Below are 13,083 nucleotides of genomic sequence, written 5' to 3'. Positions count from 1 at the left end.
TCCCAGAAAGGATAAACAGAAAGGCCTCCAGCCCTTACCCCTCATTCTCCACACAATCCCCATGCCCCATCCACACCACCTCATGACACCACCCAGGCCCTCATGCCCCCATGCTAAACAATGCCCCCAAAATAAGCCCTATGGCCCCTCAAGCCCCATGCCAACAAATGGCACTTCCATGCCCATTCTATACACTGTATAGAAGCAATGAACCCTTTAGGTGACATCCTTATAGGATGTGTTAAAAAACTTTTAAAAATTCCTTCACAAAAATAGCTTTTACTACAGCCTGATAAAACTGTCAAACATCCAAACCCTTAAAAAGTTTCAATTGCAGAAACTGCAATCACTTAAACCTCTAATGAACACTGTGAAACTGACTGAAGAGGTCAGAGGGCCAGAGCTGTCCACCAAGCAATATTTTCTCTGGAGTTCAGATGTTTGTGTGTTCTAATGGATTTCTGGGCTCTCAGCCACAAATACATAAATCAGATTCAAGGAAATCATGAAATAAAACCACTCTTTTATCTGTAATATGATGGCAGCACAAATAGCTTTTTAGATGATTTGTAAAGTGACAAGAAAATCCTAAAGCTTTAAAACTATGAAAATATCACTGAATGATTCCTAAAATTGTACCTTGCAGAAAACTGAAATTTGCCCATAACAAGATTTCCCTCAAATAAAGATACAGGACATGTTCGACCCCACTTGCTCCTACGCCAGCGGTATCCAGGTGCTATACGCTTCATTGCTGCAACAGATCGGAACAGATCATCCTGTTTAGGGGTGTAAGAAGAATATTGTTAAATCATTTTGGTGCAATATCTCCTGTGCAGATTCAGAGCTGGTTTTAGCACAAAAACAGTGTTCCTCCCTAGAGAGGCCAGGGAAGGGGATTGAAGTTTAGAGCAATTGGAGGATGGGAGATTGTGGATGATTATCAGTGAGGATAGGGGATGGGTGGGTGGGTGTATGTCCGTGACATGCAATCTTTAAATGGAATTGAGGAGGGAAGTAGATTTCATTAATTTCCTTGCCTACCAAATTACCTTGCAGGCCTACCAAAGTATGACCAAATTAATCTTTCATCTCACATAGGATGAAAAGAGCATGTAAGATAAGGGACCATTTAGTGATAAGCACAATTTGTAGATCAATTTTTAGAAACCCAAGGAGCACCCACAACATCTACAGGTCAACATTGACCTAAGATATTTTTCTGTGCTAGAGACGAGACATCAAGGAAAAGGCTATGAATTTTATCTGTGTAAATCCAAGCTTTGCTGACACCCAACATAAAAATGCAAAAGGAATCAATCAGCACAATTTTCAGGATCAACTTGATCAAAAAAAATGACACCAACTGAACACGCATACAATGGATGAGAGTCAACTTGGTAGGGAAAAATAAGCTTCTACCTTCTGAGTGTGATATTCTTTAGTATGACGTTCTTTGACCCAGTGTATCCTTTTTCAATTCTGTTAGAGCGGTTTCTCCATGGCAAGGATACCTAGTCTATCCTAGTGATAGCAATGCCGAGTGTGAAGAGGAATGGGGAATTGAAAATAAATTGAAAATTATTTTTCCTGACTAGATTGCTCACATCATCAAGTTCTTCTGGTGTTTCTTCTTCCTCCTCATCGTGTAGAGGCTGTACGAGAGCTGCAGGTTGTAGGCCCAAGAATTCCAATTTATACATCATTGACTAAAAAGCAAAGGAAAGGAAAACCCCTGAGCAAAATAAACATTTAAAAAGAATACTATGCTGAACACAAAAATTGCAGCAACAACTATATACTGATAAATTATGTGTATTTAGAACAGTATTTTATAGTTTGTATTCTGTTTTCAGTAAAGATAAGTTTAAAAAAAGATGAGGCATTCTCATAAAATAATCACATCAACTTTTCATTGTGACTTTTTCAAATCCTGAAAATTAGTACTGTACCTTCTACTACACAGAGAACACGACGCCTCAAAAACACTGCTCCAAAATGAATGCAGAAAATTGTTAAAATGATGGGGAAAATAGGTTAAAATGAATAGACTAAAACATCAGTCATAATTAATTTTAAGGAGGGAAGAAAACAAAAATTGTTTTATTTTATCTTAAGTGGTAAGTTATCCCTGCGGGAAGAGGGATACCCTGATCAGATCATTTCATGCTGTATATCACGCAAACTCATGAATGGGCCTAAGGCCGTCACTTTCGACCCTGAAAAGTGCCCAGTCTACCTCAGATTACCCTGGAAGGACAAGGTGTCTTAAAAATTTATGCAACAGGCGAAACTAGCCATAGCAACACAAGTGGTATTTGCCACTAACAGGATGCTGCCATCAAGACAAAAAGACGTCCTACCTATTATACAAATGAGTAATGTGGTATATGAATTTCAGTGCCTGTGTGATTCTAGATATGTAGGCCATACATCCCAAAGACTGGCGGATCATATCAAACAGCCTGTCCCTTCCGCTGTTCGCACAGGCAAGGTACAGACCATACCCAACCAATCCATGCTTGCAAAACTCAAAACATAATGCTCAACACTAGATGTGATTCCATGATTGGACAACATTTGTTAAATAATCCTCAGTGTACTTAAAAATCACGCTGACAACCAATTTAAGATTTAGGGTATGGCGCATTTGCATGTACTGGAACCTGCATATATTAAACAGAGTCCTGTTCTTTGCAGACAGAAAGAACATGTACACACATTGTGCCTGTTTCAGCTGAACAAAATAAGTGATCGTCATTCGTTGGTTCATTCCTCAGGGCAATGCCTTAACTAGAGTCAAGCTGCTTGGTTTAAATTTCAAACAATGCTTGGCAGTTAACTGTCAGTCACCATTAACTGGTGCATTTTCCATGGCATCGCCTCCACCAGAGTCCACTTGCCAACCAATCAGCACTCTCTTCTCATACAACGTAAAGTTATTGCTTTCCCTGACATTGGTATTCTTGCAATTGCCTTGATGAGTGCAAGATGAAAGGTTTTCACAAAATGTCTTTTTTGAGCAATACTAAAGTTTATTTTATTGTATTACTTAGGCTTAAATTAGTACAGAAGTGGTAGTGGTAAGAGGCATTAATTTAATTTAAAAATTAATGCAGAAATTAATTAATTAACTAGTCAATCAAAACACCTTAAGGATGGCAGGGCAGGTGATGTGTTACAGTTGCAATATGTGGGAGCTCGTGGATGTCAGTGTGATTCACTGTAATCACATCCACAGTAGGTGGGAAGAATTTTCTAGTCCTGCCTGCGGTGGGAATTTGGCATGCAGGAGCAGAAAATTTGGGGTGAGACCAAAAGTCGAATTTCCGCCAGCAGGAAAACAAGTTGGACTTTTCCCCTAAGTACTTCCATGATGGCCTAATGGCAGGTCAACTTTCGTGATGATCCATGTCGGAAACTCCATTTTAGTATCATGAATTATTAAATTCACAACTTGCTGGAATCACTTACTCCATCCTAATTATGTGCCACGCCATTTGGAAATTAGACTGGGCTGAATCACAACTCGATATAAGTGGCATGCAAATGCCCACCTTCACTTCACTCATGACTTTGAGGTGCATACAATATTGCAAGCATACTTGCAACAGCACTGGTCTGACTTTTCACTGCTCTCTGCCAAAGCTGCTCTCTCAGGCAAGACATGGGGTTCGCAGGTAGGACTGCTCGCACTGGGTGCAGACAGGGCTGCACGCACTGGGTGCTGTGGGTTCACAGGCAGGGCTGCAGTCTACCAGCAGAGATCAGCATGGGGACAGTGGTTGGGAAGGGAGCGAAGGAGGGGAGGGGGGCAAATAAGCTGAGAGACATGAGGTTGAAGGGAACAGGGAAGGGGTAAATAGCAGGGATGATTTGGGGTATTAGGAACAAGGGAGGGAGTGGGGAATGGTAGGCAGACGGATGACTGGGAGTAGGTGGGGTTGGCAAGCAGTGGGATGACTGGGGTTGAGTGGGGGTATTAGGAACAAGGGAGGAGGGGTGATGGCATGCTGAGGGATGCCTGGGGGTGGGGGATAGGGAGCTTGATATGGAAGGGGTGCACGTAGACTCGGGAGGCGGCGGGGCAGGGTGGGTGGTATTAGAATGGCACGAGAGGAAGGGTTGCACACAGACTCGTGACTGGGGAAGGGAGGGGGGGGTTACTGTTGCACGAGAGGGAAGGGGTGTAGGCAGACATGACTTGTGGGGGTGGGGGGGCCGTTAGGCTTGCTCATGAGGAATGGGTACAAAGAGACTTATGACTGGGGTTGGGGTGGGGGTGATGGCAGTGGGGATGAGACCTAAAGGAAGTCGGGGGGTGGGGGGGGTGGGGGGGCGTAAATGAGTGTCAGATAGTCATAGTCCTTGGACTGAGAGATGAAAGGCAGTCCTGGGCTTTACGGGCCATGCTACAGGGCTATGCAAGGCAAGCACATCATGATCCCAGTGCAAGGAGGGGCAAGGCCTGTCTGCTCAAGAGGGGTTACGCAAAGCATGGTGTAATCAATGTCTCACACACAGTGGTCCTGGGGGTGACTGGCTCAGTACTGGTCTGCAGATGGAATAGTTATGGTCAGGGGAAGGATCTGCAGCCTGTAAATGGGGAAAATGTAATAAAAGGAGGGTGGGCGTACTCAAAGCTCTTGTGGGGGTTGGGGTGAGCAGGGCCTCTGTATGTGATCATGCACATGGCTTCAAGATGGAGGGGTGAGATCCACATGGTGCGTGGGGACATCCAGTGATGGGTTCAGGGGTGTTGGGGGAGCAGGGATATCTGCAACAATCACTTTGGGCACCAAGGTTACTAGGGGGAGGCTGGAGAGTGACTGGAGGGAGGTCGACCTGCACATCGTGGGCTTCCAGGATGTTCAATGGGACATGAATGGTGACAGGGGAGGATCAAAGCTGGTCTGGAATTGAAGTGCAGCATCACCATTTGGAGACCCCAAATCAATGAAACAGTTTAAAAATGAAACCAGAAAAGAATCCCCAAAGGGGGAGTCTGAGCGGAGCCCACGACTGGACTCAGGCCCTTTCAGCAGGCAACCTCATACATATTAGAATTTCAACATGGAGATGAAGGCTCAGCTGAGAGAACTCATCAAGACTTTATTGAAAAGTTAGAGTTGTAACCAGTAACTCATGATGCGCTTTTACAAGACACTACACTAGACACTGGAGTCACATCAGAGGTGGTCTCATTGAACATTCACACATCAGAGGAATGTGGGACGGGAAGAGGCAGCCAGTCATTAAGGGAGCACAGCTGCTGAATATATATCCATGAACCCCCAACAAAACCTGCAAACTGCATTTGACATGGGTCACAGGGCATAAGGCATCCAATCATTAAAAGGTGCGAAGCAGGGATAATCTCAAATCCAAATTAGGCAGTGTATGAGTGCCTTTAGTGAGGCTTTAAATTACATGGCTGTGCTTAACCCTCTTCCATCCTATATGGGATTGAGATGTCAAGTTGTTGGGGTGGCTTCTTAAACACGTATTTTCAGTAAGGGAGCACCTCAGCTACAAGAATGGAACAGGGAAAGGCAGTTAGTACAAGCACAGTCCAAGGGCATGACATTGGCTTTCTGGCTTGGAGTGAGAGGTCTGTAATTGTTGGGTAAACTACATCCATCTCTTTGATCTATTGGTCTACAGGAAGAAGGAGGATTGCAGAATGGAGACTGTGGTCAATGCTGGCAATGTTCAGATTGAGGAGAAGGGCCTGGTACCATCTAGTACAGCTTAGAGAAGAGCCCCAAGCTGAGGTGAATGGTCCAGGGGTGCCCCAGGAAGACCCAGAGGCTGAGGAGGTCAGACCCATCCCACGGGACGGGACTGGCACGACAAATGGTATACTGAAAACACCTCCTATTTGGAGATGAGCGAGAGACAGTGCCTTTTTTAAAAATTCATTCACAGGATATGGGCTTCATTGGCTGGGCCACCATTTATTCCCCATCCCTAACTGTCCTTGAGAAGGCAGTGGTGAGCTGTCTTCTTGATCCACTGCAGTCCATGTGGTGTAGGTACACCAACTGCGCTGTTAGGAAGGGAGTTCCAGGATTTTGACCCATCGACAATGAAGGAACAGTGATATATGTCTAAATCAGAATGGTGAATGACTTGCAGGAGAACTTCCAGGTGGTGATGTTCCCATCTATCTGCTGCTCTTATCCTGCTGCACACAATTATAGTTGTCAATCTGCCACATTCTTCAGGAATATCTGACGCCACATGGACTAGGAGGCCATACCCTGATAGTGCGTCACTCAATTTTATGCACTTGGCAGGCTGCACTTTGAGGGGAGCTCAGAGGGAAGTACATAGTAACATTGCAGAGCATCTAACCCGGTCGCCTGTTGGACTTCAAGGTTGAGGTGCTTTAGGGTGGGGGCTGCAATCTGGGGGCTAGGGCTGCCCTGTGGTTGAAGCGCATTGGGGGGTGGGGCCAATGGCTGCCCTGCGGTTGAGGTGATTTTACCCACCCACTACCTGCACTTAAGGCAAATCTGGGACAATTCCACCCTTAGTCTACAGAATGGAAATTTCCGGCCAGTGTCGGCAGCTTGAGGACATTGGCTCAAGATTGCTGGACTGCAGGCTGAGCTGCAGACACTATGATACATCAGGGAGGGGGAAAGTTACCTGACACTTTATTCTAGAAGGCAGTCGCACCCCTTAGGATGGGGGCTTTTGTTTTGCTCAGTGCAGGAGGTGTGACTGCAAGTGAGTCAGTTATGGGGATCAAGAAGGCAGAAGTGCAGGAGCAATTGTTCAACAGGTATGCATTTCTTGCAGCCTGTATGGATGACAGCAGGGGCTGCCAGGTGCATGAGTGAATTGACCATAGCACTGTGGTACAGGAAGTCATTCAAATGTGTGGAGTAAATAGGAGTGTAGTGGTAGTAGGGGACAGTATAATCAAGGAGGATAGACACAGTTCTCTGCAGCTGAGAGCAAGGGTCCAGAAGACTGTGCGGCCTGCCCGGGATCAGGGTTCTGGATATCCGTTCAGAGCTGGAGGGGAACTTACAGTGGGAGGAGATGATCCAGTTGTCATGAGCTACATGGGTACTGTTGCATCATGTTATATGTGCATGCATGCCATTGGGATGTAAAGGTGTTTGACAGCACAAGGGTTAAATTTGGACTGGAGAATAGCACCACCCATGTTCTGATGCACAGTCATGTGGTAATAGACTGAGAGAACAGTCCAGAGAGAATGCTCTGAAACCAGCCTGCATAGAGGTAATAGCAACATGCACAACAGTAACCTGGGATCTGTAAGTAGTTAAAAGTTTAACAATAAAGGGCTCAGTTTAAATATACAAGTCTCAAGATCTTATCATCGAGACATTAAAAGAGCCCATATTACAACAGGGACCAACGACAAAGGTAGGACTAGAAAAGGTGCTCTACTTAGAGATTATGAGCGGCTAAATTAAAAAGCAGAACCTCAAAAGGTAATAAACTCTTGATTATTACCTGAGCCACAAGCAAATTGGCGATCAGCACCATTCGGAACTCCTCAGGTATTAAAGCAGTCCATGTCCAAATGCAGCAAGACCTGGACAATATCGAGGCTTGGGCTGACAAGTGGCAAGTAACATACGTGCCACACAAGTGCCAGGTAATGACTATCTCCAACAAAAGAGAAACCAACCATCACACTTTGACGTTCAATAGCATTACCATCACTGAATTCCCCCACTATCAACATCCTGGGTGTTACCACTAACCAGAAACTGAACTGGACTAGCCATATAAATACTGTGGCTACAAGAGCAGGTCAGAGGCTAGGAATCCTGTGGTGGGTAACTCACCTCCAGACTCCCCAAAGCCTGCCCACCATCTACAAGGCACAAGTCAGGACTGTGATGGAATATTCCCCACCTGCCTGGATGAGTGCGGCTCCCACAACACTCAAGAAGCTTGACACCATCCAGGACAAAGCAGCCCACTTGATTGGCACCACATTCACAAACATTTACTTCCTCCACCACCAACGCACAGTAGCAGCAGTGTGTACCATTTACAAGATGCACTGCAGGCATTCACCAAGGCTTCTTAGAAATGCATCTTCCAAACACATGATCACTACCATCTAGAAGGACAAGGGCAGCAGATAGATGGGAACACCACCACCTGGAAGTTCCCCTCCACGTCACTCACCACCCTGACTGGGAAATATATCACTGTTCCTTCACTGCCGCTGGGTCAAAATCCTGGAACTCCCTCCCTCACAGCACTCTGGGCGTACCTACACAACATGGACTGCAGTGGTTAGAGAAGGCAGCTCAGCACCACCTTCTCAAAGGAAGTTAGGGATGGGCAATAAATGCTGGCCCAGCCAGCAAAGCCCACATCCCATGAATGAATTAAAAAAAATGTCCTGTGCAAAATATGCTTTTATGGTTTAATCAGATCAAATGCTGCAAAGATGATCATGGTTGGATAAATTAGGCTCTGGGATGTGACTTAACACGTATATTTGAAGGTCCTAATATGTGAAGAAAACAGTTGCAAATTTTCAAACCTTCAGTCTTATGTCTTAAATTAATTTAGCCTTTTAAATTGTAGTGTCTTAAAATAGAAGTCCTCACTTTCCTTCAAAGTATATAACAGACCTATATATTACTTCGGTTCTGTAACCCTGGGAATTAGATTCCATCATCAGATTTTGTAGTTCTTGTCACTGTTTTTCCTTATGAGCATGCAAAGCTGTATCTTGTACATGTATCTTGTTATCTCAGTTTTAAAATACTGGTTGTCGCTATTCACTGATTTTTATACATTTTGTATTAGCTTTATATTGAAGTAGCCCTGTAATTTCAGTGTTAGTTTAAGGTTGTGTTCCTCTTGTACTCTTTTGTCATTTTTAAGTAACTTTCTCCAGGCATCAGCAGTCACGCTTAGGTGTCTGAAATCTACAGAAAACCTAGATTTATCATTTAAGCATTTTGGGACGACCAGTCCAAAGTGTCAATCATTAGGGAATAACACCACGCACTCTATTATCTCAAATAAGCAGACACAAAAATTACCTTGCAGTGCCTTGTTATCTTAGTGAAAACTATAAACTTAAATACCATGAAAAAGCTGTAATGAGAAGGACACTCCTACAAGTGACTGACATCTTAGGGGGAGCAGTCAGGAGTTAACAGGAAGTGACATTAGTAAGGTGACAATTGGCTTAAGAGACCAACTGGACACTAATCATACACCACCTAACCAATCAGGGACTGATCATGTGTTGCTTGGAACAAGAGCTCAGGGATCCTATTGACCATGCACAGAGGTAGTGCCCAGAAGGAAAAAACAGTTTGGACCAGTACTCTTATTTCCCAGTTTTTAAACTGGTGTTCCATTTTAAGGTATACAAGACCAATTCACACCAGTATTCTTATTTCCAGTTTTTACTGTTTTTATCCTCCTGGGTGGTTAGCAAGGGTTAGTGAGCAGCAACTTTTAGCAGCCAGGTATGCAACAAGAAGAGAAGACAGACAACTCAAGAGCCAGTGCCACATTCAACTGAAAGTCGCAAGCCAGTGGTGCAGAGTGAACTGACTGCTTCCACTGCCTTTGTCAAGTATTACATTTTTGCAATTTTTGTAATTAACTTTGTAAACACTGTGAAACTCATGACAATACATTTGTACCCAGCATGGTCTGTAGCTAGTCAGAACTGGAAGCCCCTCTTAAACCAGCTCTCCCAAGTCAGTCTAACACTTGTATTTGACTTGAGTCTTACCATTAGGATAAAGAGATCTCACACCAGTACTAGGGAAAGTCTTCACCGGAACCATGCTGGGACCAGTGTTCTGACGAGTTGTAAAACTAGGCTGGTAGACAGGGCTTTAAAATAAAACAGGGGAAAGAAGGAATCATGTGAGATGATGGTGTCGTGGTAATGTCGTTAGACTAGTAATCCAGAGGCCCAGGCTAATGCTCTGGGGACATGGGTTCAAATCCCACCACAGCAGCTGCTGGAACTTAAATTCAATTAATAAATCTTGAATTATAAAGCTAGTCTCAGTAATGGTGACCATGAAACTATCATCGATTGCCATAAACCCATTTGGTTCACTAATGCCCTTTAGGGAAGGAAATTTGCTGTCCTACATATGACTCCCAGACCAACAGCAATGTGGTTGACTCTTAACTGCTCTCTGAAATGGGCAGTCACCTGAGCTCCAGGACATCACTTCAGGAGGTCCTCAAGGTAGTGTCCAAGGCCCAACCATCTTCAGGTGGTTCATCAATGATCTATCCTTCCATTATAAGGTTGGAAGTTGGGATGTTTGCTGATGATTGCACAATGTTCAGCACCATTCGCAACTCCTCAGATACTAGACAACAATCAAGCTTGGGCTGACAAGTGGCAAGCAACATCTGCACCACACACAAGTGCCAGGCAATGACCATCTCCAACAAGAGAATCTAACCATCGCCCCATCAGATTTAATTGCATTACCATCTCTGAACCCCCCACTAACATCCTGGGGGTTACCATTGACCAGAAACTGAACTAGTCATATAAATAGTCAGAAACAAGAATCCTGCGGCGAGTAACTCACCTCCTGACTCCCCAAAGCCTGTCCACAATCTACAAAGCACAAGTCAGGACTGTGATGGAATACTCTCCTATTGCCTGGATGCGTGCTGCATCCAACAACACTCAAGAAGCTTGACACCATCCAGGACAAAGCAGCCCGCTTGATTGGCACCATATCCACAAACACTGGCTCCCTCCACCACCAATGCACAATAGCAGCAGTGCGAGATGCACTGCAGGAATTCACCAAGGCTCCTTAGACAGCATCTTCCAAGCCCAGAACCACTGCCATCTAGAAGGACAAGGACAGCAGCTAGATGGGAACACCACCACCTCCACACCACTCACCATCTTGACTTGGAAATATATTGCGGTTCCTTCACTGTTGCTAGGTCAAATTCCTGGAACTCCCTCCCTAATAACTCTGTGGGTATACCTTCACAACATGGACTGCAACAGTTCAAGGAGGCAGCTCACCACCAGCCTCTCAAAGAGAGTTAGGTATGAGCAATAAATGCTGGCCTAGCCGGCAAATCCCTCATCTCTTGAATGACTAAAAAAAAAAACCAGAAAAGGCCTAACAAGCCATTCAGTTTGAAGAGAATTGGGGATGAGCAACGAATGCCGTCAGCGACGGCCACATCCCATGAAAGAATTTTAATAATGAGACGAGATGCAGTAAAGTTAAGGAAAATGACAGCTATTAAAGGCAGGATGGCAACTTAGGTAATGATAACCAGAATGTGGCAGGAAAGAACAGAGCACAATAAACTTAAGGGTGCATCAGTAGATAAGGCCAGAGATTTTATAAATGGACAGAGACCAGGATTTTCCAGCCCCACCGTGGTGGGGGATCCAGCAAGCCAGCCAAATGGTTAATGACTTTGACAGGACCGGGAGATCCTGGCAGCAGGCGGGGCTGGAAAATCCTGGCTAGAGTTAAAGATCTGTATCTGAAAGTGTGCAGCATTCATAACAAAATGGATGAATTGTTAGCACAGATAAAAATAAATATGTATGGCCTGATAGCCATTACAGATACATGGTTGCAGGGTGACCAAGGGTGGGACCTGAATAAATGAAGGGTTTTTGGCTTTTCAAGAAGCAAGCTAGGATAAGGGTAGCACTATTAATTAAGGATGACATGAGTGAGAGATGACCTATACTCAAAAGAGCAATATGTAAAATCAGTTTAGGTAGAGTCAAGGCCCTTGAGTGGGGTGCAGACAATGCCAAACACTGGGGCTTGGGCTCATTGTTCTAAACAGAGTTTCCTATTATCACACAGCCTGAGCAGCCACAGGCAGAGCTGCAGACCTGAAAGATGGACTTTTAAAAAAAATTCAGAACCTTCATCCGGAATGTTTCTATTTTTTTTTTTAAAAAGCCAGCCTGTCAGGTCAGTTTTGCTGCCTTACTGCTTCCAACCTTTGGGCAGCTTCGTGATTACAATTTTTAAAAAAAATCCCATCAGAAAACTACGAAGCTGCCCAACGAAAGCTGCCTGAAGGTCAACAGCAGCGCAGCAACAGAGAGTTCTTGCTTGAAAAATGGTAAGTGAAAATCTCTATTTTAGAACCAATTGGATGCTGGGGCAAGAGTGGGTTGCTGGAGATGGTTGGGAGATGGGGGTATGGAGGAGGTTGGATGGGGAGTTTGGGGGCTGTTGAATGGGTGGGGCGGAGGATGGGTGCTGTTGGAGGGGTGCGGGAGAGGTTGAGTGCTGCTGGAGAGGTTGGGGGAGGCTTTTGCAGGAATGGGTGGGAGGTTGAGGCCTGTTCAAGGGGTGGGACAAAGGTTGGGGCCTGTAGGAGGGTTGGGGAAGGGAGGTTGGGGGGACTTTGTGTGCATTGGAGGGGTAGGGGAGCTTGGAAGGTCTTAGAGGGGTGGGGTGGGGGGGGGGGGTAGGTTGCAGAGGTGGCATGAGATGGGAGTGCCACTTTTTTTGCTATTGGAGTTTCTTATATATTAACTACAATTTTCCATTTCAGGCTGTAAATTCAGTGTACAGCACAATTTGTATGACAGCTTCTGGGGGAAGGGGAAACAATCTAGTTCTTAAGGCCGTACTGAATTTATGTACCTTGTACTATTCTTCTTGGAAAAATTCAGTTCCACATTTTTTCTAAGCTGCTGGTAGTTGTCTCATTGTCAAATCCTGGGGATAGTGTCATTAGTGTAAAAGGAGCAGGTGCCATTTATAATATTTTGTGGGTTGGCGCCAGAGAAGTCAGAAAGGTAAAGCTGTATTGGCTACAGAGTTGAATTGCAGTGATCTCTTTGCAGCCACTTTCCTAACATCAGTTGATTGCTTTGTGATTAATTATCCTTGGAGAATCAGCATTGGGTCTCCAATTTCACCATTGCTAGTCACTCTGCTTATTGCATGCAGATGTAATGAAAGAAAGCCTACATTTATCCAGCACCTTTCACAATGTCTCAAATCAATTTACAGCCAAATAAATACTTTGAGTTGTAGTCACTGGTATAATGTAGGCAGTGTTTTCAAATTGCAGCGC

General features: G+C 44.7%; 1 protein-coding gene across 3 annotated transcripts in view; it reads right to left on the bottom strand.

Moving 5' to 3' along the window:
- The window catches only part of ak9 (adenylate kinase 9), a 156,772-nt gene that overhangs the window by 85,777 nt on the left and 57,912 nt on the right, over positions 1-13,083 (bottom strand). For all 3 annotated transcript variants that reach the window (XM_041187856.1, XM_041187857.1, XM_041187858.1), the window contains exons 10-11: positions 1,608-1,709; positions 640-779 (exon numbers count right to left, since the gene is read on the bottom strand). In XM_041187856.1, the coding sequence (XP_041043790.1) occupies positions 640-779; positions 1,608-1,709 (242 nt within the window). The remainder of the gene's footprint in view (positions 1-639; positions 780-1,607; positions 1,710-13,083) is intronic.

The sequence above is a fragment of the Carcharodon carcharias genome, chromosome 5 (genome assembly GCF_017639515.1).
Source record: "Carcharodon carcharias isolate sCarCar2 chromosome 5, sCarCar2.pri, whole genome shotgun sequence".
NCBI lineage: Eukaryota > Metazoa > Chordata > Chondrichthyes > Lamniformes > Lamnidae > Carcharodon > Carcharodon carcharias.
Note: the sequence above shows the minus strand (reverse complement) of the source record. Positions and strands in the feature narration are given on the sequence as shown.